This window comes from Betta splendens, chromosome 16 (genome assembly GCF_900634795.4).
Source record: "Betta splendens chromosome 16, fBetSpl5.4, whole genome shotgun sequence".
Lineage (NCBI taxonomy): Eukaryota > Metazoa > Chordata > Actinopteri > Anabantiformes > Osphronemidae > Betta > Betta splendens.
In genome coordinates this window covers 14,621,453-14,647,912 of record NC_040896.2, presented here as the reverse complement: position 1 = coordinate 14,647,912, position 26,460 = coordinate 14,621,453, and the positions used below count along the sequence as shown (strand labels likewise).

The following is a 26,460-nucleotide window of genomic DNA, read 5'->3' as shown; positions in this document are numbered from 1 at the left end:
ATTGTCATTTACAATCTGAGGAGAAGGTTAGTTATTGTGAATATTAGGTATATGTATTTATGTTTAATAATCGACAAAACAGTGGGTTAGTAACAACACAAAGAAAACCTCCATCCTCAGGAATGTTAAAAAAAAAAAAAAAAAAAAAAAAAGGACAGTGTTTCAAGCTTGGCACCAGAGTGTGAAAATACTACGTACACACTGGATAACGAGGCTTTACTGCTTCATTATGGACACAAAAGGTGCTGTCCAAGATGTTTGTTACTACACTGAATGTACTAACTTGACACTTACTATTGCAAATCACGTCATTGTTGTTAATATACTTGATTAATACACCTGCAGTCTATTATTTCTACACTTCTATACTTGTTCTGTATGGTCACAAATAAGATCAGGACCTTAACTGGGCTTTATTCATGTGAGTCTATTACCATTACCATAACCATTAGTCAAACTACAAGTGACGGACTGTAAAGCAGTATCTAAAATTATTATTATGCCACGTTAGCCTGAATTAAAAATACAGTATTGAATTTCTACCAAACATGTGCCTCCTGGCAATGTTGGAAAATGTGCCTGACAGGTGCAGAAGTGCTGTACAACTGCACAACACAGATATTCATTTTACGGTTTCCATGTGACACGTAACCTACTGTACCACCAACAAATAGCTAATATACAAACAGTGTTTGCGTAGAGTGGGGAAGATGGTTGGTAAATAGAGGTGAACAGCTTTTTTTTGCAGTGCAAATATAATATTGCAGATAAATATAGAGTCGACAATGGTGTCACAGTCTTTTACTTGGCGCTTCGGCTGCTTAAGCTCTGAATGTGGGGTCGTTCTTAAATAAATAAATGATCAGTACACAATGTCTGTCCCGGGTACTGTGAGGCGGAGGTGTGACCCAGATGCCCATGCTGACTTTAACCAGGTGTCCTGCTTGGCCTTTAACATGACTATCTGAGGCATGACCCCTGCTGTGCCGGGTCCTGTACCCTGCCATTTCCTCCCAAACAGTGCCAGCACTGTATCATTTGCCTGTCACCAAATGACTGGCTAGCTGCTGCAGCGCGCTAATGAGGGGAACAGAGAGCACATACAGGAAGGCTGGTTCTTCATTTCCCCGGTGCAATACAATACAAAGAATCAATCCACCATCCTCTGCCTGTCTGTCTGCAGCACATTTGGCTGCGGGGAGACATTAAGAGCAGCACAGCAGTTATTAGTGCTGGAGAAAATCTCATTTGAGCAGATAAGAGGGCTGATTTCTCTAAATCACTGGCTGTAATCTTGCTCGTTAACGTTAACATTGCACGTGTCCTGTTTCGTTAATACTATTTACGGAATGTTTACTGAAGGAATACTAAGTCCTAATAAGCTTTGTTCTTTTAGTTTTTAGTTTTTCTATGTAGTTATACAGCACTGTATATTCATTCCATGGCTAGAAATTCCCTTTACACACATTTAAAAAAAGTTAAAGGTTTTATTTGCTGCATATTGAGTTCATCAGATGCTCAATAAAAGTCTAATGTGTTGCCTCTCATAGAAAGCTATCAGTGGCTTTGAATAGGCTTCTCTAAGAGGCCAAGCTGAATAAATTATACCTGGTCTGTTAGTATGCTGCCTCTGCCGTACAAAAGGTCAATGTCAAACGCACCTCATTTAAAAGTCAACAGCGGCCACGCACATCATCTCCTGGGAATTCTGTCCAGGAACCCTCCAGACAGCACTGTGGATCATTCAGTTCAGAGAGGGCAGCCAAAGAGCTTTTTTAATCTTGACCTTCCAATAAAATATGCTCCTTATCCAGAATTACATGGTCTAAGATGGAGACATAAGCTCCCAACAAATCATGACCAGATTGAACCATCTCGAGACAGAGATTCAACAGTGTCGCATAAGACGCAACAAGATAAAGCTGCTTATATTGTTTTAAATGCAAAAACACTAAACAGCACTACTTCAATGATAATTTACTGTATATTTACAAGCCGTAAATATTGGTTTTATGCAGCTTTTGGAATACTTTAGTTAAATATTATCCTGTAATGCCTTAGCACTTACTGTCTACCCGTCCCACAGCCTGTCACACAGACAGCAGCAGGGCCACTCCTGCTACAGTCCACTTAGCAGAAGGATGTGTGGTTCGCAGGTGGAAGGTCCAAACATATGTGTGTCCGCGCTGCTTAGTGCGATACACTGGACACTTGTAAGTACTTTTAAGAACTCGCTCTTCTGCAGGCACAGCTCTAACGTACATCACTGGCATGGCAGGAGTCAAGTCCCTTAAAATGGACTCAGAGATGACTCCAGACTGAGTGTCCCAACGTGCACCTAGAGGCAAACAGGACACATGACATAAATAATCCTATACAGTATGTACAAGTTACTTCAGTACAAACAAATGTACTACTGTATGCAAAGGTTAGTGTTGTTCTGACCTTCCATGAACAGTCCGTGGATGTAGGCACCCTCCCGTGGTGGATGTCCGAAGTCTTCTTTAGTCTTTTTTGTTACATCCACAGTCAAAGTCATATTATCCAGGGGCCACTGATTCTTACGACCAATGCTCTGCAACACAGCTGTGGACAAATGAATGCACATGTTAATACTACACAATATCTGCAGTGCACTGGCTCATCATGACCTACTGTAGTTACCAGAGTGGGACCTCACCCGTGAGAAAGGACTGTGGGTTGAAAAGGCCCGGGAGCCACACAACTGCAGGTAGAACAAAGTCTTGGGTCCAGCTGTCCAGCTCATGGCAGCCAAAGATTAGGTCGCTAAACCTAGAAATAAGCAACATAATGGTACATTATTTGTCGACAAGAGTCGATCTATTCTTGGCTTGACATTGTTTTTAGAGGTGCAGTGGTTACCATAGTGCCAGAGATTTAGTGGATGGATAAGCCAGCCTGGCCCAGGACTCTGGGACAGAATCATTGTAGAGTGCAGACTGCAGAGTCTCCATGCTGGCAGAGAGGGTGAGCTCTCCCTGTGGTCAGGGAAAATCACATTATGACATGAACCACAACTGATAGAACCAAGCTGTTTGGCAGTAATTATCACCAAAGTCTACCTTCAGGCCAAGGTCCAGCTCATCAAGGGACGTCCTTATTTCTGCTAGTAGAAGATTCATGCGTTCACACTCCTGCAAACAGACTAAAGTGTAGGGATTTCGATTTGCCGTCTTTGTGATCAACTCTGCCATGTTATACTTCTCAGGAAGCTTTTCGAGGATGTCTTCAATGACAGACTTGACCTAATACGAACAATAAACATGGTAAAGTTATTTATAAAGGTAGGTCAAAATTGTTTCCTGATATTGCTTCTCTCTGTGTACACACCTTCTCCTCTGTGCTGTCAGCTGCCCCTTCTCTTCTGGAGGAATCCTGTGGCTGCAGTTCCAAGAGACTCCTCAAGAGGTTGTCCGAGGTGACAGTGAGGCACTCCAGCTCAGTATTGGGATGTAGACCATACAGAGTCGAATTCTCAGGCGGGAGATGTTCATCAATGTATTGGTGGTACCCGCTGTAGTCCATGAACGGAGGAGCAAGAAAACCAAGACACAAAAAAAGCTCCTCTTCAAACTGTAAATTAAAGTTAACAATAGAATAAATATATACACGTACACTTTCTTTAAAAGCTAACAATGAACAGCAGGGAAGACATTGATGTGGCATAGCTTGGTAGTGAAGAGGGGGAATCCATCATCTGTGGCAATAAAACTAATGAATTCAACAGAAGCATCTATCAACCCAAAGCATTTAAAGAGCAGAGTCCCAACTAGTCACTGTATAATGCCTCTTGTGGTGTGACATGCAGCTAAAGCTAAAACAATAACTTAACATAATGATATATTTGATTATCCAGCCAAAATAAACTGAGGCAGCAACAAATTAGGATAAAAACACAGCAGAGACTTGTCTTTGTGTAATTTAGGTTTAGATCCCAAGAGGGCACTCTTCGCCATCACAAAACACTAAACATTCTGTTCTTTACTGTGTGACACAGTATGAGTGAACACACATTTACTGGCTACCTTATTATGTAAATTTGTTCAATTCTAAACAACATATTGGTCATAATTTTAATTTTATCAGGTTATAATTTCTTAATGTGTTAATTACACTATTTTAACATCAGTTATTAACATATCTCCCCCATAGTTTCAACAATTAAATGCCCACCCCCAACCCATGATCAACGTTTCTTATCATTTTAAAAATCAAATTGAAATTTAATGTAATGAAACAAAAACAAAACCAAACAACAAAATTTACCATTTTTGGATGCATATATTCTTGCAGATAGGTCTGACATAGCCTTCTATCCCAGTCATCTGTGATGTGTCCTCCGTAGATGATCTCTCCAAACAGATAACACAAGTCCTCCCAGGGCACCTGCATAGATTATAACAGACATGTTGTGGACTACACGTTAAGGAGCCTCTATTAGAATCATTTCCATCCTATAAATAATATTTTAGTCTGGTCAAATTTAGTGATATTTTCTTTACATATTTTACAGTAGTTATTCCACGCTTCCTTTGGAACATCAAGTGCTAAGTCTAAGATCTCCCTCTAATGAAGACTTTTAATGATGATTACTGCAGGGAGCTGTAACAAAATTATGTTTCTTTACACACACTGCTAGAATATATGACAGAAGCATCACAAGCGTTCAGTGGGAGATTATGATCTGTAAGGGTGAAGGAGGAAGAAAAGAACCTGTGATTCATAACAAATTACAAAAGCTGGAGGTTCACAATCATTTGTACCTGTATTGTTTTGCAAATTGCTTCCTTCATCAGCTCTAATTGCAGTGATCACTTATGTAGCGTTGTGAACTGTCACACTGGCTGCATGTAATTACATTTAGGATAACGCTTCATTGCCCTTCTAATGAATTCTCTGTATACGCACATACAGGTTACTGTTTGGTTAACATAATGAAGGACATTCGTTTTTGGAGGGCAAAATACCCAGAAGACATAATTGGTTGTGACCAGAGTAATAGGTATTCTAAGAGACATACACAAGGAGGTAGGGGGAGCAGCACCCCAAGAATGGATTTTGTCTTCATGAAACAAAGCTAAATTATAGGTTGTGTGTTAATAGCTGAACCAGAGGACATCTAAAAAAAGGGCAGGGGGGTGACCATTTGTGGAAAAAAAACTTTTTAGAGACACTGTACTGTAACTCATTATACCCAACTGACAGTGACACCAACGCAAATGCACACTTCTTAATTAGGAATTAAACTAATTTACTATTGATTAGTATAGAAAATGTTAGTATTTACTATGATGATGAAATTTATTTGAATATATTTCAGGAGTAATAAGGGTACTTTTGTGTTAGCTTCCAAGTAGTTGTACAGGATGTTTGCAGCGATGGTGAGGTCCCCGGTGCTGAAAGGGTAGTTACGATTCCACCCTTGTGGACCAAATCTACGGCGCTCTGTAATGCAGGCGTGAAAGAAGCAGAGCGAAAACCACATGGAGTTGAAGTCCTGTTCTCTGGAACACATGTCCAGCGTGTCCTGAAACCACAGAAAGGAAAACCAGAAATAAACCAAATGAAAACGCAATTGAAATATATATTCAGAATTTTCAACACACTTGACTGAAGTTGTTGAGAGCTGAATGTAGACTCGCGTTCATGCCAGTGGGAGGTTCATTGGTGATTTTGATGGCACTCTCCAGTATGCCTCTGGGAATTACATGCTGCTCCGGGCTAGGTGCTGGTTCCCCTGTAATGAACACTCTATAGCTGTGGTGACTGTTCATTGCTGCCGACTCCAAAAACGCTTCCAGAGAAGGCAGCCAGCGGGCCACCAGGTGTATATTCTAAAACAAAGATTCAAGATTCAGAATTGATTCAGCTGGCGATTCAAACTCGTATGATCTGATGTCAAATAAACATCCAGTAAATCCCTTAAAAGCAGGCATTTATAGAGCTGATTTAGCCAATTATGCTCTTTATTGAACCAAATTGAGTTTATTTCCATACCCCAGGGGATGAGATAATCTCATTAAGGTGCATAATAGGCTGAGGTCTCTGTAGTTGCAAACGCATCGGAGTGTAAAATTCTCTACCTGGAGAATGACCCAGTGTCCCAGTTCAGAGGCATGCCTCAGAACTCTTTCAGCTACCTCCTCCTGGCCCTGGCCCAAGGACACGTTGTGTAAAGTGCCCTGCTCGGTGGAAAATCCCAGCTTCAGACCTACAAAAGAATATTATTTATATTTATGGATATTTTTATGACCAATTACTGTATATCTAGTTATTAGAAAGCCTACTGTAGAATGTGTTGTACCAAGTTTTTCTACATCCTTGAGTGGATCCACTCCAGGCGAGAGGATAAAGAACACAGGAGTTGAAGGGCCGCAGTCTTCAAATAACTTGCAAAACTCCACCCTGGCAATATTCATGTATTTTGTTCCCATGCTCTCCTCCACAAAGTTCCTATCAGACAGCGTTGGAAACTTAACGTGATATAATACCTATGTGTTACTTTGAGGCAGAAATGTACTTACTTAAGAGCATAAGTCATCCTGTCAGGGCGAAGTGCTCTAAGAATTATTAGCTTTTGAAGGGAACTCTTATTCTTCCAGTCCTGGGGAAGTCTTTCCTTTTCAGGAACTGTGGATTCAATAATCTTTCTCCAGCGCTTTGGTGAGCTCTCTATGTCTCGCTCCAGTCCAGCAAAGTTCTCCATTGCAGACACTGTCTATATCCAAATAACAGGTATTATTAGACCAGGTATTTAACATGTATGATGTTAGAGCACACGTTTCTAGTCATCACTGTACCTTAATGGCTCCCCAGATATTTGGAGAGAGGAAGGACACAGGGCTGACTTTACCAGATTCCATAGGGAAACGCAACAAGAAGTCAAACTCCTGGGCATTAATCAGACCCTGCTTGAGCAAAATCTGAGGAGAAAGACATTTGTCATGCCTTACATGTTGCACTGATCACTTATTAAACATTTTAACAGCAACTACAAAGAAACGTGCAGGGATTCCGTGAAGGCATCCAGCCTGGATAAGTGCCTCTGAATGTGAAATAGTCAAATGAAGGACAGCCTTCAGAGCAGAGCAATTTCCAGGATAAAAACAGTAGGTGTAGTGACAGATATTTGCATTATGCCATCAGAACCAACCCCCTTGTCAGAACCAACTATCTGAACAGCAGCCTTGGAGCAAAGTGTGAGAGGTAATCAATAGCAGCGTATGGTCCTGCTGACTGCTTTTAATTGAAGTTAATGTGGGGGCAGAAAACTACTATGATTGATGAGGATGACGGGAGGCCCCACCTTTGAGGCGGCCCTGAGCTCCTCACCTGGAAGGCAGTGTGTGACAAGAAGGTTAACTTGTCTCTCTCAAACAGGCCCTGGCTGATGTACAGGAATACAGAATAGGTAATGGCCTCCATGAGGATGTGCACTCTGGTCCTGACGTCCTCATCCCATTCCGCCTGCTTCATTGCTTTGTTAAACACGAAGTTAAAGGTCTGAAACACATTTACAGCGAGAATTAGTACTATCACAAAGAATACATATATATACTGCAAGAAAAGTTTGCACTGGTATGGCAACTGAGCAAACAGCATTCTGGTTCAGAAGTGATTTTAGATGATTTTCACAAATGGCACTGGGCCAAGGCTATTAATCGGAAACAACAATTGCATGCAGAAAAAAGCAATTAAAAACTACTTTGTCAAAGTGGTCTAAGTATTGTGAAATTCTGAACAGAATGATGTCCCCGGAAAACACTTCAGGGGTAAAGGCTTCACCTTGAGAGAGAACTGGTACAAGGGGTTAATCTTGCTGAGGTCATAGATGATGAAGAAGAGGAGTGATGCTCTCTCAGCTGCTGGGCGGTATAGTTCTCGAGCCTCGTTGATCTTTGTCTCGTTCTCTCTGGCCTCCACCACCTGTGTGTTCCAATTGCACAAAATGAGCTATTAGGCTCTCAGTCATGCTCCAAAACCCTCTCATTACACATATTCCTAACTGCACATCATTTGCAGCTAATGCAATAAAATGAGGCGATTGCTGTGTTGTGTGACATTCAAAAACACTTGAATAAAAAAAAAACAAAAAAAAAACATTCACTAAAATACAGTCAGAGAAGTGAGAGGATCCTGTTGGTGTAATAATGTGCTGTAATAACCTCACCTTGTACTCAATGTGAGTGGCCGTGGTCTTGGTGTTTTCAAGATGCTCTACCAGCGAAATATCACCAAGAAAATTGCCACGAGCTGCAGAGAGGCAACTCAGCAGGTCATCCTCCAAATTCTTGAGCTCAATCTTGAAGATGTTCTGCTGTGTTGTGAGCTCCATCTTGTAAAAGGTAGAATTTAACATAAATAAAACGAAAAGAACTTTCGTTCTAAATAAAGTCTCCATTTTACGGAGCTTAAGAGTTCACCTTTAGGGCCTCCAGGTCAGGCCTTTCCTGGGACACCACCTGTCCCAGCAGCTGCTCCTCTAGTCCTCCGGGAGTCACCGTGAAGTTGATGAGAGTAGTCTGGGCCTGGAGCTCAGGAGGAAAATGAGGATTGGCCAACTTGGTGTGAATAATCAGTTTAAAGTTACTGTTGTATTCACACTCTTTGCTTCCAATTCGAATGTACCTGGAAAACAAGAGTATACTTCGTTAAACACAAAAAAAATGCTTGAGGAGAAGAGGCTGTTCATAACAGCCCTAAAGCATCTGACTCTGATGGGCTCACACAGTCCAAATTCAACTTCACTCTCGTGCCAAAGTTTACTTTAAACAAATAATCTTGAATAAATATGAAAGATTATCACCACAGCGGCCAATATTTATCTATTCCTGTATTTCAATTAAATTAGCACTGGCTTGACGAACCTGGTGGCATTTCATTTTTCTCTAATTACCCCCTGGATGTCAGGCAAGGCCCCAATTTTACAGCACAGGTTCCTCATGGCCTGGGTCTGGTTCAACTCTATATCTTCACAAACCAGAATTAATGTACTATTGATAGAACCATTACTCCACCAAATTAAAGTCCTTGCTGATGGATTGTCTTGTAGTCTTCCGTCAGCCATGAAAGGAATAATTAGTATTCATTACTTCACACTCTACAACATTCCAATTATTAATGAACTTCAGCTGTGGAGCCCTACCAGATCCATCATGGTTGCTGCAGCGGGTTGTATTAATCATAGACAGAAACAAGTGTGTGGGTCATCTACAAGGGATAAACTTATAATCAGATTTACTATGATGAATTGTTATGCTGAGAGACAGGACTTCAGAAGACACTCGATGAACATGTAGTAACATGTTCATACAAACTTCAGTGATGGCGAAATTGAAGTCATTTTTGAGGGCAGAGCCAATATAGGTCAATGCATCTATTTCCTATTTATTACCCTGGGAAATTTGGAGGATTTAGCTTGTTGAAAGTAACTAAAATGGGTGTGCAGCAGTGGGTGGCAGAAATTATTAAAGCCTAACTGAGTTTGCCATGATGCACCCTTGAAAGTAGTGTGTCACATGCTAATTGGTGTTAGACAACAGTTCTCATACACAGGCATGACTGCCCTCAATACAGCGTCTACACTGGCTCAGTTGTTTAGTATTTACCTTACCTAAAGAATATGAACATGCATCATACTGTACATTTACCAAGAGTCTTCTTTCTTGCTGTAAATGTCTGCTTTATTGAGGTTGTTTTTATCCATGATTTTGTGAGGCCTTTTATTTTATTCATCTTTCTGTTTAAGTTCTTACCTTCCTTTTTTAATAGTACATCTACCCAACAGAGGCTCCAGGACCGGGTCTATATTTTCTTGCAGATTTTCGATGAGGACGGTTTCGCCACAGGAGAGGGCTTTTTCAATAGTATCTAGATAACTGTTACATCAAAAACATAATTAACAAAAGTTGATCAACCTTTTATGGTTAGACCTTACTGGCATATTGAAACAGGATGCTATGATTGTTAATAAACAGGTCTTTCACCCTTTCTGTCCCAGCTGCACCACCTTCAGCTCTGACCCCAGTTGGTTTCTGATCCATTTAATGCCCTGCTGCTGAGGGTCAATCATGAGTGGCCAACGCTCACTGGTGGTCAGGATGGCAGCATTCTCCGTGGACATCCTATCATTTGGCAAGCCCTGGTTATGCCAGGCAGCCACAGTGGCATCGTCTGTAATCATGAGGATTGGATCCAAGCCGTCTGTCAAGGGTACAGAGACCTGGAACAGAAATCAAGGAATGATGTCACTCGAGCCGGAGCATTAGTGGCAAAATTAAATGTGATATTACCCTCTGAGACCGGAGAAAAGGAATCCATGAGTTGTTAAAAAGCTCCATACGATACTGCCGGGTAAAGTACCCCAGGTACGAGACAAATGCTGATGCAAGAAGGACATCACCACACAGAGTTTTCTGTTGCTTCTCATACTGGGCGACAGCCTTGGACCAGCGCTCCTCCTCTGACTGCAACACACAGTACATAAAGCAGGTTTCGACCTTTTTTTTTTTTAAAAATAGGCAAAACACACACAAAAAATATTACCCAACTATGAGACGACTGAGGACAGTTTAAGTCAAATGAATAAAGAACATTAAACCCAGAAACTAAGAATCATATACTAACTAATAAAATGTAAGCACACAATTGCAATTCCTTTAAAATGGCTTTGAAACTTTGGCTGTAGATGCACTCAGCATCAATTTAGCATTCATTTAAGCCTTCAATACTAGGACTGTGACAGCCCTACAACAATAAATCATGCATGGCATTTTCTTAGCAGAGGCTGTGGATCTAGAATATGTCACATAATAAATTTTCAGACAGTTAAAAATCACTATAATTTCACTCTAATGTATTATGGATTGCCAGTAATATCACTCAGTCTAGGGTGAGACATTGTTAATTTTCAACAGCTGTTGAGGCTTTGAGTTAAGTTAATGATTAAATATAGACGGCCTGATTTATTAGTCTGAACGCTATTGCTTCCAGGTCAATGCCATAAAGACAAAACATTTATCTTGATATGTTTAAAAGCCAAGTTGCTGCATTGAAGCCACATTTATTTTCTGGAAAAAAAGAAAGTCGCCCTTAAGAAATGACTATTGAAATGTCGATTTGTTTATTTTATACTATATACAGTACTGTAACTACCTATAAGGGTTAAAGATACTAAAGCCTGAAAAAGGTTGATTTTAAAGTACAGTTTTTGGCCTATATACACTACTGTCATGGCTTACCTGGTGCTCTTTAAAATTGTTAAAACATTCCCACAAATCAAATTATTTAAAATCTAAATAGGAGTTTTTTGATGACCAAAGACAAGCACACATATAATAAACAGATTAACATTATGAAGCCACTCCGCCTGTCTGCTGCACTGCCTGAGAACTGTGCTCGTGTGGCATTTCTGCCATGTCTCGTCCTCTCTCTATTTGGAAACTATTCAGGAAGACAGTTGCCCAGTGCAGTCATGCGTATGCTGTGGTCCAGCCCTCTCTACCTGTCTCACAAGTGCCTAGTGTGCTGCTGGGCCAGGCTGTAAAATCTCCCTTTGCCTGGCCCACTCACACAACTGTCAGACTACCCTGCCAGGACATAACAACTTCCAGCGAAGATTACTGATGCAATTCAATATCCAGCAAACTGACAGAATATTTCATGCCAGGTCAGCCCAATGACACCACCAAAACCCTCTGTGTCTCCTTGTTACTGTACCTCTAAGCCTTTGACTAGTCGGTTGGCTAGATCTATGGTCTGTTTGGTACGTGCCACTTCTTCTTGACAACTGATTTTCTCAGCTGTAGCTTTTTCGAACTGAGCTGTAAGGTTTTGGAGACTGGCATCAAGGTCCTGGAAGAATAAACCAAAAGAAAACCAGGGAAATTGGACAGCATGAAAAAATGAGTATAGAAAGTATAATTATGTCATTGCACTCACTGTCAGCTTCTTCTGAACTGTCAGCAGCTTGGCTGTTGCCATTTCTAGGTCTGTGTTAGCTTGTGATAATGCAAGTCTTTTAGGAAGGACCTCACAATATATCTGACAGAAGAACACATAATAACACAATTTTATGAAGATGCACAACCTTCTTGCTGGACATTTATATAACCTTTAACTACAACAAGGGCCTGACCTCGTAGTATCTAACGATGTTAATGGTCCAGGCACAGAGACCGGCTGCAGCTGTAGATTTTGTTCGAACGAGATCAGGGTGAAACTCTGGGTTTGTCAGATACTGTTGTTTGACCACAGTCAAACAGGATTCAGGTATGTGTTGTTTGTCATATGACACAAGGGTTTGAAGGAAATCATCCACCTGATCCACATAAAAACAAAAACAGGGCATAAACATACGTAATAAGACAATCATCATCATAATGAAACCCTACAGTAAATAAAAAAATTTCCAAAACAAGAAGCAAAATGTATTTCACATATCTGTATGCAAATGCTCACAAATGACAGCCCACCACAAGGACTAAATTAGTTTTCCTCTTTTTGTTGTATCAAAATTACTTCAACCTTAACACTTGAATGTGTCTTTTTAACAAAGCGTCCTTGGTTAACAACATTCAACCAAAGAATAGGTTAAAAACTGCTACCACCAAGTACCTTAAATGCCAAATAATGAGTAACACTCTTCTGGATCGTTATGTAAAAATTAACTGGCTTTTTAAAAACCAAACCTTTTTACAGCCACAGCTGCATTAACACTAATCAGCAGAGGTTGAGAAGCGGGTCAACACTTGCTCTCTCAGTGACTGAGCATATTCATACAGGCATCCGGCTGTAATGTGAACACTGGGAAGAGGCTGTGCAGGGCCAGGGTCAAGGCCAGCACACAAATTAGATTGGCATTATTCAGGCAGCTCTGATTGACATGATGACAACTTAACCTTGCCCATGAAGGCCCGCGCCGCCTTCCAGCTCCGATCCTTAGGAACTCGTCCACGAGGAGCTAGTAGAACCATCACAGCTGCTGCTACATTAATCACTGCCAGAGGAGGGTTTGGGAAAGCCTTCAACTCTGTTAGATTTATCTAAGACAAATATAAACACTGAATAAATCTGTACAATACCACTTTTTTGACAGAATTTTGTCCATTTAAAATGAAGCACCTTGTTTAGGGTATCCAATGCTGCTGTAGCAGCTGTGAGTGACGGCTCTGCTTTCGCCAGGTCATTTTCACATTCCTTCTGTTTGACTGAGACCTGTGCCTGTATGATGGCCACCTACACAAATGCAATCAGAAATTTAATAAACAAATATGCATGCATTTATTTTCAGGTTGTTATATTCTAAGTTTGTGGCTTGGTAGACCGAGGAAGCAGAAGGTCCCAGGCATGCATGGCAGCCCACTTCCCCCCGAGGGGATGGGTTAAATGCAGAGGGGTACAGTAGGATATCTCACCTTTTGTGCCTCAACATCTGCAGCTTCCTTCTTATTGCTCACCCTCTCAGTCTGAAGTCCAATCTTTGTAATTAGAGCTTCAATATTCAGATTTTTAAAGGTCAGCCTAGCCTCCTGAGATGCCAGTTTGGTTTTCATATGCTCAACCTAAAACAGAAAAAAATACATTTATCTACAATACCTGTCTAACACTGATGGCTGGAACACTAATGTGCCTTGCACCTTTACCTTTAAATTTACCATTAAAAAATTACTTTATATAATACATACTGTACTACAAGATGTACTGTAAGACTTTTACCTGAGCAGCAGTGGTTTGGAGTTTTTGAAGGCCACTGTTCAGCCGTTTCATGTTATGCTGGAGCAGAGCTTGGCTCTTTTCCAGAAGGTTTCTGTACAGGGAGATTTGCTGGAGAAAGCTCTTGGGGGTGGTGTAATTGTACCTCTTCTCATTGCGCTGGTATTTTTCACTTGCCTGGTTGACACTGGTGTGAACATGGGCCATGAAAAGACTGATGGATTCCTGGACAGCAGGCTGTAAAAATAAGCAGACAAGGAGGGAGAGGGGAGAACAGGGCGAGGTGGATTGAGTAGAGTTTAACATGGCCAACCTGATGGAGACTGAAATATTATCTCCATAAATTTTGAATTCATCTACAAGTTTTGCCACCTTACTTGGCTGGCCCTGACTTACTCAATCTGAAATTTAGGTGCAGCTAGCAGGAATGATTAGGCTTTGAAACCTCTGAAAATAATGTGTTTGGACCACTGACATTCAACTTGTAAAACAGGCTCACTGTTTACATTATCTCTCATGTCCTCCAGCTTTCTGAGCACTGTCTTTAGTGGCTGTTGTGCTACATACCAACAAAATATTCATCATATGCTTCTCAATGGCACACAGCTTCCATTAATCATATAGTTAGCGATCAATTAAAACAAGAACAAATGAGCAGAGAATACAAAGATCAAACCTAACCATAACTCACAAAAAAGCCATTGTTAATGATCATGAAACTAAAAATCATTATTAATTAAGATCTGACATGATGCTTTTTGACAAAGCATGCTACGTTCAGTTTAGATGCGAAAGGAGTTCTCATTGATTGGGATTGTGCAACAAATATTAATGGTTTGTGCAGTTCTATCTTTAAATAAATGATCATTTCATTTCTTAGATTCCTGCCCCTTTAACAGGATAAACAATTATTAATGACTTTTGATATACAGTATTGCAAGTTGTTGCATATTTTTGATAAAAGTTTCCAATTTAGTTTAATAATGTAAACAATTAATAATAAAACAAAGCCCTAGTTGCATTCACCAACATCTAATATTTATTATGTTATTCTAATCATGGTCTTCTTGGCATACTGGTACATTACTGCATCTCAGAATTAATTCCACACTCAAAAAGTGGTCTTACTATAACTCTATTAGATAATATTAGTTCTAAACTACTACACATGAGCACTGATGCTGAAACACTGACACCATTTTTAAGTTTCAGGTTTAATTTCCATCTGCCCGTGAGCGTCCAAACATGCACAGATGTACACAGACAAAAAGTGGAAAGTAATCGCCTGGCACATGTTCACATATGTGATGACACTTTCTGGTTGTGACAGCTGTGCCTCCTTAGAGGGTCGTTATGTGCCTAATCACTCTTCTCTCATTAACATAAATGATCCTTGGTAGCAATCGTTCCAGTGCTGTGATGGAAAACAATGATATGTCTGTACTCACAGAGAGTCTCCAGGCATGTGTTCAGCAATTTGTCAGTATCTTAGGCAAGAAATAATGATGAGGGATCTGTGGAAAAGTTAATCCAGCTGCACTGTAGTAATTACAAGGTGTTCATTAAAGTCTAATTCAGTCAGGAATATGGTGCTACACTGCAAACTTAGTATACATACTACTGTAGATATGCCTCTCTCATACTTACAGTAATCTACGGTACTGTAACAAAGCAGACTACCAAAGACTAATATTTTGTTCAGAATCAGAGAGAGTGTGTGATAGCGTGAAGTATTTGGATTTGAATGTCTGACCTCAATGCCTTCAATCTCTTGGATAAACTTGTAGCTGACCGACTGCAGAGCTTCAGAGGTCCAAGGATGAAACCAGTCAATGGTGGTACATTGGACGAGGGCTGGAAAACGACGAGCTCGAACATGAAGAACATTGCCCACAGGAGACAAACACAGTACTACCTAAAAGAAAGGAACAAGAACAGTCACCTTCACAGTACTGTACATTAGCTTTTGCACATCATAGGCAGTAGACATTGCAGTTAAATTAGTAAAGAAAAACACATAGTAGCCAGCAGTCTGTGCTCCCACTTGGCATCCAGTCAAGCAACCACATCCCCAGTTGGCTAGAGCAGACGGTCACACTACCAGAAGCCCTGGCGTTAAGCTTAGCTGGACAACATACTGTACACACACACACACACACACACACACACACACACACACACACACACACACACACACACACACACACACACACACACACACACACACAGTTTGTCTTGCTTTGATAATTTAGCTTGTTCATCAATATACATACAGTAAGGTAGTCATATATTATTACTACATACATATTGCATCTGGCCTTTTACTGACAATGGTATTCAGTTAAAAACATCACAAGTTGAGGGCAGATAAAACAATTGAGAAATGTGTGTATTGCAACACTAAAACTTAAATGAAGCTGTGCATAACAGAGGGCAGCATAAGTGATTCAAAAGAAAAGACCGTGAGCTGTAGTTGCATTCGATCCGTGAAAAACTTCCAGCAGTTCTCCCTGGTGTCGAGCAGTCCGAGGGCTCGGACCTCAGATCTCACACCTGCCACAATACTTTCAATCTCATCCTCACTGAAAAGCTGCGGAATTTCTCCTGGAGAGAAAGACAAAGTTATACTTATAATTGACAGGTAAGCTACAGCTACCAATACTCACATTCTATACAATGCCATATTTAGTGATTACAAAGGCAGAAAAGGTACAATCATGAATTCAATCATCATAAAATGGTTCAAATACCATGCAAGACAAGCAAGTCCTTGAGTGCAGGTCTGTTTAATGTTTTATCTGTACTGAAATTCATTATTACTTGCGTCTGACCTGATGCCAGCAAGTCATTAATTATGACTAGAAAGCGCTCATCAGGTATCTGTGCATCAGTTAGGAGTAAAGCCACACGCTGGTTCTTTAATCCAGCCTTTAGGAGCAGGGCAGCCAGATCCATCTAAGTAAGCAAACACACACACACACACACACACACACACACACACACACACACACACACACACACACACACACACACACACAGTCCACTTATAAAATGGAAATGTCCAGCAATAATCAATGGACTAGCCATAATCGCCCATTGAGGTCTACTTAACGACAAACCTAATCATTCAGTGATATTGAAATATTTCTCAGTAGCTTTTAATAGTATCTGACATTCTTCCTGCATCAGTGGAGACGCTGAACAAAACTGAATTTCATCAATATCGTGCAGGCAGAAGAAGAAGAAAACTGATGGAGAGGGGTGAGTTACAATATCCACATTGTGTAGAACAACAAGGCAATTCTAGGAAATATAAATGTAAAGGTTTGAAAAAATTTTATGATGTTATTTTGTGATTCGTGTCCTGATTATCTTCAAGAAATATATACCTTAAGGTCCTGAGGGGTATAACCCTTTCTCAGAGTGATTTGGAAGACCTCTACAGAGGACATGTAGGCAGCCAGACGTGTCAGGCTCTGCTTCCCACTGCCGCCGAACCCAATCAGTAAGCCATGACTCCTTGGACACTCTAGAATACGGCTGATGCGACAGCTAGTAACAAGCAGATATTTGTTATGCCACTGAATAAACACACCTATCCAAATATTAAAACCTACAGAATGACTTGACCTTAATATGTTTCCGTAGCAAGAAATCTAATACATAAATCTATTTTTTTCTGAAACCATTTATTAATATATACATTTTTCTAAAGATCTTTCTATAACTGATGTGTTTTAAAGTAGATATTTATAAAATTTGGTATGATCATTATTAGCTATTTTGACAACCTGTGCAGTGCTCTTACACGTGTTCCATAGCATCTTCAAACAGAACCAGATTCATTGCTGGATTAAGCTCATTGTAGCTCTCCAGGGCGTCTGTGAGGATGGACCTGAGCACACACCAATCTGTGACAGGATAATAGGAGGTTCCCTCACCCCTCTGGGCAAAGCAGCAATAGAGACGGGGCAGCTTTGTCACGTCTTTGTCTTTCAGTCCCTGGATGAGGACAGACATAAACCATTAGAATGTTCTGCTCAAAGTTGTTATCTAAAAACAGCAGCCTGTTGTTGATCCATCTGTGTTGTACCTGAAAGCATTTGTGCACAGTCTCTATCTGGAGCTTCTGGAACAGTTGCAGGTCCTTGACATCCACAAGTCTGTCAGAGTAGACTCTGCAGGACTCATGACTCCACAATAGTGCCAGATCAGTGCTGTCTTTCACATTTTCTGGCCTGGCAAAGAGAATTCCCTGAGTAGCACAGATATAAAAAGAATTATTTAACATCTCATTTATATTTTACCTGTAGAATTTGCTCGTTATGAGCACATAAAGCTTATAGTCAGATCAGGTCACTCTGAAACATTATGAAATCACTGTAATCTGCTTTACTGTTAGACTGCTGGGGGACCTCTTTGACTCGCTGACACCCTCTATTTTCCTCACCTTTCAACTTACATGCCAGGATGGTTTAGTCAACTCTGACTTGTATCTCTCTATTGTTCAATTGCTGCCTGCTGCTCTTCCTTTATCTTCTCTATTGCTTTATGCCAACCAGTCGGGGCAACTGACTGCATTCCCTTGTTCTGCTGGAGGTCTCACATTAGAGGGAGTTTTTCCTCTCCCTGTTGCCAGGGCTTGCTCACGTAGGATTTGTTGGGTCTTCTACATGAGTCAGTTATAGTTTGTGTTTTTTATAAAGTGCTTTGAGATTCATTTTTTTGTGAATTGACACTATTTAAATACAGTGACTTGGAATTACCTGAAAGATGTTACACATGTCTCGTAAATTAAAGGTATAGTGAAATTTGATGGCTGTTGGGAGAAAACTGTGAACCATCTTGTCATGAAGAGTTACGGCTGCCTGGACCACAGATGCGGCACTGCTCTGCACTTGTAGACTAAAGAGGTGCTGTTTCAAGTGGCCACTCAAGATCTGACTGAAGATTGTATTCTGGGCCTCAGGAGACGGGATGTTCACTGCAAACACTGAGAAATGTCGCTGTGAAGAGCAAAGACACAACCAAATTAAACATATTCTTCTGTGAAAAAACATTTCTAATAAAAAAAACAATTTAAGTACGACTTCCATCATACACTGAAACTTGAAATACACCCTGGCGGGCAAGCTGAATTCATGTGTTTGCATGTATTTATGCATGTCTATATTTTTGTATCTGTAGTTGTTGCTACATTAATAAAATAGATCCTCTTTGCTGCCACTTGAGTGTAAAATATTGTGTTGTTACATGATTTATTTATGAATCTACACAGAAGATCAGCTCTCTTGTGGCATTGGAAATGCTTCTTGCTCATGCTAACCAGCTGCTCTAAAAAAACATAAAAGACCCTATTAAAAAGTTTCTTTAGGTGAAAACTCACATGGAGCTGGAAAATAACTTAACAAATTCACATATAGTATATGAAGACAATGAGATTTGTATTTAAAAAAATACATTATGCTGGGATGTGTGACCAGCCTGACCAAAACTCAGGACAAAAACGTAAGATGAAGGACAATTCTATTGGTACAAACCTGTAGCCTCGGGTTGATACTGAAGCTTCCAGCTGTTGGATTCATACAGGCAACATACTGGGTATTATGTATTTCCTTTAATGTTAATTTGTGTCGGTCATACCTAAAGACAGAGATATGCAAGATGGTTTGGTTATATAAACAAACATCTCATCGTTTTGTTTTATTGATTTTATGACTTTAAGTACGGTATATGAAATATGCTCACCAGTGCCCATAATCCAGATGCTGGCGAACAAGTGTATGAGACTGCACTGTTCCATAACTGTCAACAGCTGGCATATTTATATCATCTATAAAGTAAACCAGCCTTCTGTTGCCTACAGGGGAGTATCTTCTGCCAGCCCTTTTCTCTAATTGTTGCTCAAGAATTCCTACAAGAGTAAGCAAAGTCATGTGTCACAAAACAACCACCAACAAACCCACATCAAACTAACTATAGGCACCCAACACATAGAAAATTAATTAAGATAATGATTGCAATAAGACTTGAGGGTGACACCCTTTAAAATTTGAACAGTACCAGCAGATGGTGCTACCGTTTACTTGATATGGTACTCCATACAGAAAGACTCACCCTGCAGCATGAGGGAGGAAGTGTAGTAGTTGAAGGGTACATTTATAGTCATGTAACTCTCTGGAAGGCAGTCCAACTTGCTCCTGACAAGTGCAGTCTTTCCCACTCCAGCATTCCCCACAAGCATCACTGGCTGTCTCCTCTCCAGCAACAAGTCCATGAAGTAGTGGAGACGCACAGTCTCTGCTGTGTGTACCAGAACAGCCTGCAATCATAGAAACAGCAGGAAGACAGAGAACCGAAACATACATGGTTATTATGGCTTTCTTTGAGTGTGATTTATTGACAGACATGTGTTCAGTGAATTGTATGTGATTTATAATTTCTTGTATTTCCCCAGTGCACCACAACTATTCTGTCATAATAGCATCATTTGCTCAGAACAAAACCCCACTAATTATGGCTCAGCAAGAGCCTTTGGAGCATTCACAGCTGTACGCGGGAGCACAACGAAAGACAATAGAGCGTGGGTGATAGCTCAAGCCTTGTTGCTCTTGCCTTCACCCCCACACAGTCTGGTATGGGGTGTAGTAGATGGTAATCAGACACAGTGGCAAACCTATCATCCATTTCTGTGGACCAGCTATTGTATAACCTCATGATGTGACTTTAACCTCTCTTATTATGTTCACTGAGGCATACATACATTTTTAATATGACCATATTGTTCATTTTTGGTTATTTTTCTTCTTTTGACAGTATGTGTGATTATTTGACAAACCGCTTTGAATGGTCCATGTTTCTAGAGTTACATGAAGGGCCTACTCCACCATTTATAGTAGCTTAGATGTTCGTACCAGTAATGGTTTATGAGTTTCCATTTCAAACTGTGGCACAGTATCAGTCCAGGGCAGGAACCGTCTGGTTTGAGGGTCAAGGTAATAGTCAAACACTGTCCCTTGTGTCGGTAGTTTCACAGTCTTCATTTCTTTGGTCCACCATTGACTGAACTCTACTCGATAATCACTGAGCTAGAAAAACCATCCAAGATAGAATATCATGCATTAATTCATATAATTTCAAACACCACTCATTAGCTCAATGAGTCACAATTGAACCTATAATATGAGGCCCTTTACACTCTATTACACTTGAAGTAATATGCTATAATTTCATCCACTAGTCCTTGATGCAAATTTATTTCCCAATTATGTATCAAGACATTAAATCCTACATTTATGTTATGGAAGAACTGAATAGCCTTAAGCATCCTACACATACAGTAGAGTAAAGCCTAAGCTCTAATAAGTCTTAATACAAGAGAGTATGTAAATTGGCCTATCAAAGTATTTCTTACTGTAGCTGGAAAATACAAGAAAAATCTTATAGCTTAAGTTTACTGAATAAAACAAATTGAAAAAAGTGGTACCTGATCTTGGTATAGAGCCCCACCAAAAGCCCAGATGCAAGCGAAGACAAAGTAGGTTTCATAAAGCTCACGTGGAGAGTCTGAAGGAATATCCTTTGGTGTTAGAAGGCAGTCCAGCAGGGTACAGAGTGTCTTAATGAAAAAAAAAATTATATGGCTTATGGATTATCTCACTGCATCAACATAAGTTCACTACATGTTTATGTTTTGTCATTTTAATTTTGTGAACTGTACCTGCACCACAGAGATGTCTGTGATGGGCGCGATGGTTTTGAAGGTGTTTCTTATCTGCTCTAGACAACGAGGAACATATTTTTCAAACAGTATGGTGAGGTGGGCTCTTTCTGTCTGGCGTTCTCGTTGATCAATCCAACTGGCAACGTACCTGACCAACAATAGACGACTTTAAACATACAACATACGCATATACTGTGCATACTGCTCGTTACGTACACAATCAGACCAAAAATGATTTTTTTCCAATTCATTCTGAACTCACGGGTTCCATCCCAGGTCTTGTTGGTTAACATAAAGGATTCCTGCCCTGGAAACAGTAGCAGGAGTGGCCATCCTTAGGTGACCTACTTCAAACACCAGTCGCATGGAAGGTGTAAGTGACACGCGTTCATTACTGGCCAGAGTCAAGACCTGAAAAATTTGATAAAACATCATCATCATTATTAACAGACCAATGATTAATATGATTGAGGGAATTCCCTGCAAACAATCTCTTCAGACTTACAAGACTAGATTTGTTGTAAAATATTTCAAGGGCACCGGGTGACCTAATATAACAGACTATTATGGGGAGGAAGCCCGCTAGCTAATTAAACTAGTAAGTAGTGAGAGAGGAAAGAAACATCTTTTTCTAACTATACCACCTTAGTTGCTATGTGTTGTTCAATAGTGTATGAGTGAACAGGGGGGAGGTACCTTGTTGTCATCCATCACTGTGTTGAGTGATTCAATCCACATTGGATCAATGTCTCCATCCAACACAATCCACTTAGGCCCGTGGTGGGAGATGTTTGCCTGCTCTCGCATCAGTGATGAAAGTAAACCTTAAACAGAGATTTAGAGGATTAAAAATACTGTGATTGGACGCTCTAAGAACCATTGACACAGTAAATTTTAGAGATTGAGTTTGTTTTATTTAATAGCCACTTGTTTACCATCTCTCCATTCTCGAGTTACAGGATGGATGAATCCAAATAATTCATCTCTGTCTACTGCCTTTGGATTGAGGTCATTCCATACAGGCTTCTTCTTCAAACCCACATATGTTTTATGAAGAACCTTCAATATCTGGTAAAATATAATATTATGACATTTAATACCTGTCTAAGAAAATTAAATCGAGCCTTTGCTTTCACGATATTTAAAGCCTAAATATCTAACCTGGCTTTTGCCGGTTCCTGCATCTCCAACAACGAATATGGAATGACGCACTGTCATGAGTTCTTTTAATTGCACCACCTGACAGAAATATCTTGTTAAAGCAATGTTTGCATTCCTTACTTAAGCACTACCCAGGTATATGTCTTATCATATCAAACCTTTAGAATGAATGGCTCCTCAGGCTGAAGTCGAAGCTCCTGTGTGGTTTTTCGGACGGCTTTTTCAAAATCACTGTCTCTCTCTCGCTCCACATCCAGGCCTGGAAATAAGTCTCCCAGTAAACCCAAAAAGATAGTCACATCCTCTGTCACAATCTTGGGCATGTTGAAGTCCCTTAGGGCACGCATTAGAACCTGGGAAGGACAGTAGACTTGTGACAGTACCTATTCTGTGACTGTGAAATTGATTGCAAATCAGATACTGTACCTGGTCTTCTGGTCTTGTCTTATCTCTTCTTCTCAGAGTCCCTGCCACAACCAGAACAGACTTGACAGCACGCAAACCCCAGTCATAGTGGTCCTATTAAAAGAAATTTGATTACAATACAAAGAAGTACTCTCCTGCGTTTACACATGCTATAAATCTTTTAATTTTTATTAATAATTTAATTAATGTTACTACACTCCCAAGGTACACCTGAAAATACACAAAGACCCAAAGTTATAAATGAAGCAAGTTTACTCTATTTTACCTGCTTGGACAGCAATTCTTTACACAGATTGTACAGAGTCATAAACTTCCTGGCTAAAATCTTAGCTCCATGGAAGCCCTCTGCCACCAGCATTATCTCACAAATAAGCTTAGTGTCCGGCACCACCATAGCACAGGGTCTACATCAGGAAAGGGACATGCACACAATGAACGTCATGGTGAATAAAGGTACACTGTAAAAATAATCACTGTATCATTCCGACCTGAAAAGAGCCTTGAGGTTCTCAGGCAGCTCAGTCCTCCCTGCATAGCCAGGGTTCATAGTGATAAAAATCCCCACAGAGGGCTTGAGGGCAATGTCCTTATCGAGGAACAAGAACCTGCAAGTTGTTAGTGTTAACGTATTTGTAAAGTGGAAAGTGGATACATGCAATTAAAATGGCCACAACAATAAAAACAGTTGTCACCTTTGCTTTCTAGAGCGAATGGCATCTTGTATAGTTTTGACCTGCACAGCTACAACTGACAGAACATCCACAGCAATGCGGTTGAACTCATCAAAGCAGCCCCATGCTCCAGTCTGGGCCAAACCTTTGTAGATGTTTCCAATGGACTTAACAGGACATACACAAAAATACGTATTTACTAAAATACATAACAATGACAAGAAATTACTGAAGGGAATAATTTTGAAATATACACTTAATTTCACACCTTATAGTCCATCTGCTCAGAACAGTTGAAGATGTAAACCATAATGCCCATGGCTCTGCCCAGATCTTTAGTGGTCTCTGTCTTTCCTGTACCAGCAGGCCCAGCAGGGGCTCCACTCATTGTCATATGGAGTGACTGAGTCAAGGTGATGTAGCACCTATAAATGATAAATGTGTCATTTATCATTACTGGATATACTAAATATGTTTTAAAAATTTTAAACTTATACCAACGTTACCGATCAGTAAGAGGAGTTATCACCAGACGTGGCGTATTTCCAAGATACTCATACGAATAAAGGAACTGAGCATCACAGATATTTACATAGCAGTTGCACTGCTGCTCATTCCAGCAATGTCGAAGCTGGGAAAGCCACTGAAAATCCTGGGAGGTGGTGACCTGTGAACACACACACAGCTGCTTACAAACACATTCAAGAGGATCAATGAAAAACACTTTTGAAACAAGCAACTAGCAGCATGATGATCATAACTAGACAATGCAGTGCTCTTCTAGAATTTTAAGTTAGAATTAGGAGCCATCTATTTAGTTCTTTGTGATGTATAGGCAATTTAAGATTACTACAGTATAATAAAAATTACAACAAGAAATTGTAGCATATATATATATATATATATTAATATATATTAATATATATTAATATATTAATTAGATATATATAAATTATATATATATATTATATATATATATTATATATATAGATATATATATATATATATAATATATATATCTATATATATATATATATATATATATATATATATATATATATATATATATATATATATATATATAATATAGACATAAAAAAAGTTTACTGTAACATGTCTTTGTGTTAAATTAGCTATGATTATGGTATCACTCAGTTAACCTTTTGTGCAATGAGGCTGCTAACAACATCTCTAGCATGAACATCAATTGTGCAAATAGTCATGATCTTCTGTCTGTCTCCTGAGCTCAGCTCTCCCAGTAGCATGCTGATCAGTGAGTTAAGTTGGGAAATCTGAATGAGAGAACATAAACAAGTTACAGTAAAAGACTTTCATAAAAATGTATACTTAAGTTCACACAAAGACTGAAATGCAAAACCTAAAAAAAATGAACAAGTGATTCATCAAATGCAACACTATTTTAAATCAAGACCTAGATCTTGAAAGACACTAAAAAGTCAATAGACCTGAGGTGGATTTTTGACTTCACTGGATGTCCTACACATGCATCTGCATGACAACACATCCAGTCAGTGCATCAATATTCAAACAGTAGTCAAGGGCACGCTAACTTTAAAACAGAGCTGATGAAACTGACAAGAGTAATAATACAGCCATGAGACCACAACAAACGCAGTTCACATCACAGTTTCTGATAACATTATGGACATTTAATGGAAATCTAGCACCAATGTATTTCCTAGCATGTACTATAGTATAGCAGTATAGTCCAGCAAATAATTATGTTACCTTCTGATTAGCATCTCATATCATTTTATGCACTAAAATCAACACAAAAACTAGACATATCTACCATACCTGTTTCTTGTTGTAGTCTTTTAGAGCAGACTCTAATCCCTCCTCCAGTCTTTTAAATACAAGCTCCACATCATTGCTCCACCAGATCTGAGATCCAATGAGAGCCACCTGGGCAGGAAATTCAAGAATCCACTGCTCTCTAGGTCTGTCCTCATACACACACACAGCCTCAGATACGTAACCCTTGACACATTCCTTCATGGACTCCTCCAGACAGGTCAGCCACGCCTCTACCTGGTGAAAAGTACTGTAGAATTACTACTTCATTAAGTGATATAGGTTTATTGTTTGTCAGATTTCAGTTCTTTAGTGCTACATGATCTTACCGGTCCATAACAGCAACAGCTGGTCTGGAGTGGGACATATTCCCTCTCTTTGCTGTACATGCCCACCACAGTTTTAGGATTATCCAACATTTTATTGTTTGCAAATTCCAGATTTGACATATTATCAAATAGTTTTGAGAGGTGGACAGTTACCTGCAAAACACAATCAGTTGCTACATTTTTCTTCTGACATGATACTGTTGGAATAAAATACTCATCCTAATAAATAAACATCTACATGTAATCTGTATGAATGCACCTCTCTGGGGCGACTGCCTTTGGAGAGAATGTCCAATAGGTCTGCAGATGAAATGAAGTAGAATCGTGGAAAGGCTAATCTCTTTGTCTCCAAATATTCAGCAAGAGCTTTTTCACACATGCTGAGCCTGTTAAAATAGGGCATGAAAGACTATGGACCACAGAACATCACAGTTGGATAATGAGAAGGGACATGAAGTACTGCAAACCTCTGTTGTAGATCCTCTAACTTCTCAAGCAGATGAGGTTTGTTGGTCGCCTTAATGGCATTTTTGGTCTGAGCACTGGTCAACATTAACTCCTAAAAGAACAAAAAACCCTGTGTTTACAATAATAAGAGTGA

The 26,460-nt window shown here is 39.8% G+C and overlaps 1 protein-coding gene across 7 annotated transcripts in view; it reads right to left on the bottom strand.

The window, feature by feature from the left end:
- Positions 1–1,747: 1,747 nt before the first annotated feature.
- Positions 1,748–26,460, bottom strand: part of LOC114842460 (dynein axonemal heavy chain 11) — a 33,704-nt gene continuing 8,991 nt past the window's right edge. Inside the window, exons 27-82 of one of the 7 annotated variants that reach the window (XM_055502942.1) lie at positions 26,327–26,418; positions 26,119–26,245; positions 25,860–26,012; positions 25,534–25,767; positions 24,876–25,007; positions 24,222–24,382; positions 23,984–24,140; positions 23,737–23,882; positions 23,533–23,649; positions 23,310–23,448; positions 23,045–23,137; positions 22,777–22,971; positions 22,619–22,696; positions 22,393–22,525; positions 22,154–22,281; positions 21,720–21,868; positions 21,455–21,605; positions 21,221–21,352; positions 20,649–20,822; positions 19,852–20,056; positions 19,483–19,648; positions 19,275–19,377; positions 18,501–18,740; positions 17,828–17,989; positions 17,543–17,736; positions 17,124–17,286; positions 16,485–16,689; positions 16,196–16,338; positions 15,488–15,649; positions 13,738–13,971; positions 13,437–13,583; positions 13,144–13,257; positions 12,921–13,064; positions 12,158–12,340; positions 11,962–12,063; positions 11,740–11,874; positions 10,314–10,487; positions 10,008–10,243; positions 9,777–9,899; positions 8,445–8,649; positions 8,192–8,356; positions 7,807–7,947; positions 7,354–7,524; positions 6,822–6,944; positions 6,546–6,739; positions 6,326–6,474; positions 6,105–6,232; positions 5,628–5,855; positions 5,357–5,548; positions 4,288–4,407; positions 3,352–3,594; positions 3,084–3,266; positions 2,884–2,999; positions 2,681–2,793; positions 2,446–2,586; positions 1,748–2,338 (exon numbers count right to left, since the gene is read on the bottom strand). In XM_055502942.1, coding sequence (XP_055358917.1) covers positions 2,091–2,338; positions 2,446–2,586; positions 2,681–2,793; positions 2,884–2,999; positions 3,084–3,266; positions 3,352–3,594; positions 4,288–4,407; positions 5,357–5,548; positions 5,628–5,855; positions 6,105–6,232; positions 6,326–6,474; positions 6,546–6,739; positions 6,822–6,944; positions 7,354–7,524; positions 7,807–7,947; positions 8,192–8,356; positions 8,445–8,649; positions 9,777–9,899; positions 10,008–10,243; positions 10,314–10,487; positions 11,740–11,874; positions 11,962–12,063; positions 12,158–12,340; positions 12,921–13,064; positions 13,144–13,257; positions 13,437–13,583; positions 13,738–13,971; positions 15,488–15,649; positions 16,196–16,338; positions 16,485–16,689; positions 17,124–17,286; positions 17,543–17,736; positions 17,828–17,989; positions 18,501–18,740; positions 19,275–19,377; positions 19,483–19,648; positions 19,852–20,056; positions 20,649–20,822; positions 21,221–21,352; positions 21,455–21,605; positions 21,720–21,868; positions 22,154–22,281; positions 22,393–22,525; positions 22,619–22,696; positions 22,777–22,971; positions 23,045–23,137; positions 23,310–23,448; positions 23,533–23,649; positions 23,737–23,882; positions 23,984–24,140; positions 24,222–24,382; positions 24,876–25,007; positions 25,534–25,767; positions 25,860–26,012; positions 26,119–26,245; positions 26,327–26,418 — 8,886 coding nt within the window. In that variant the 3' untranslated portion in view covers positions 1,748–2,090. The other 6 variants (XM_029127980.3, XR_008692747.1, XM_055502943.1 and 3 more) reach the window with 6 other exon arrangements.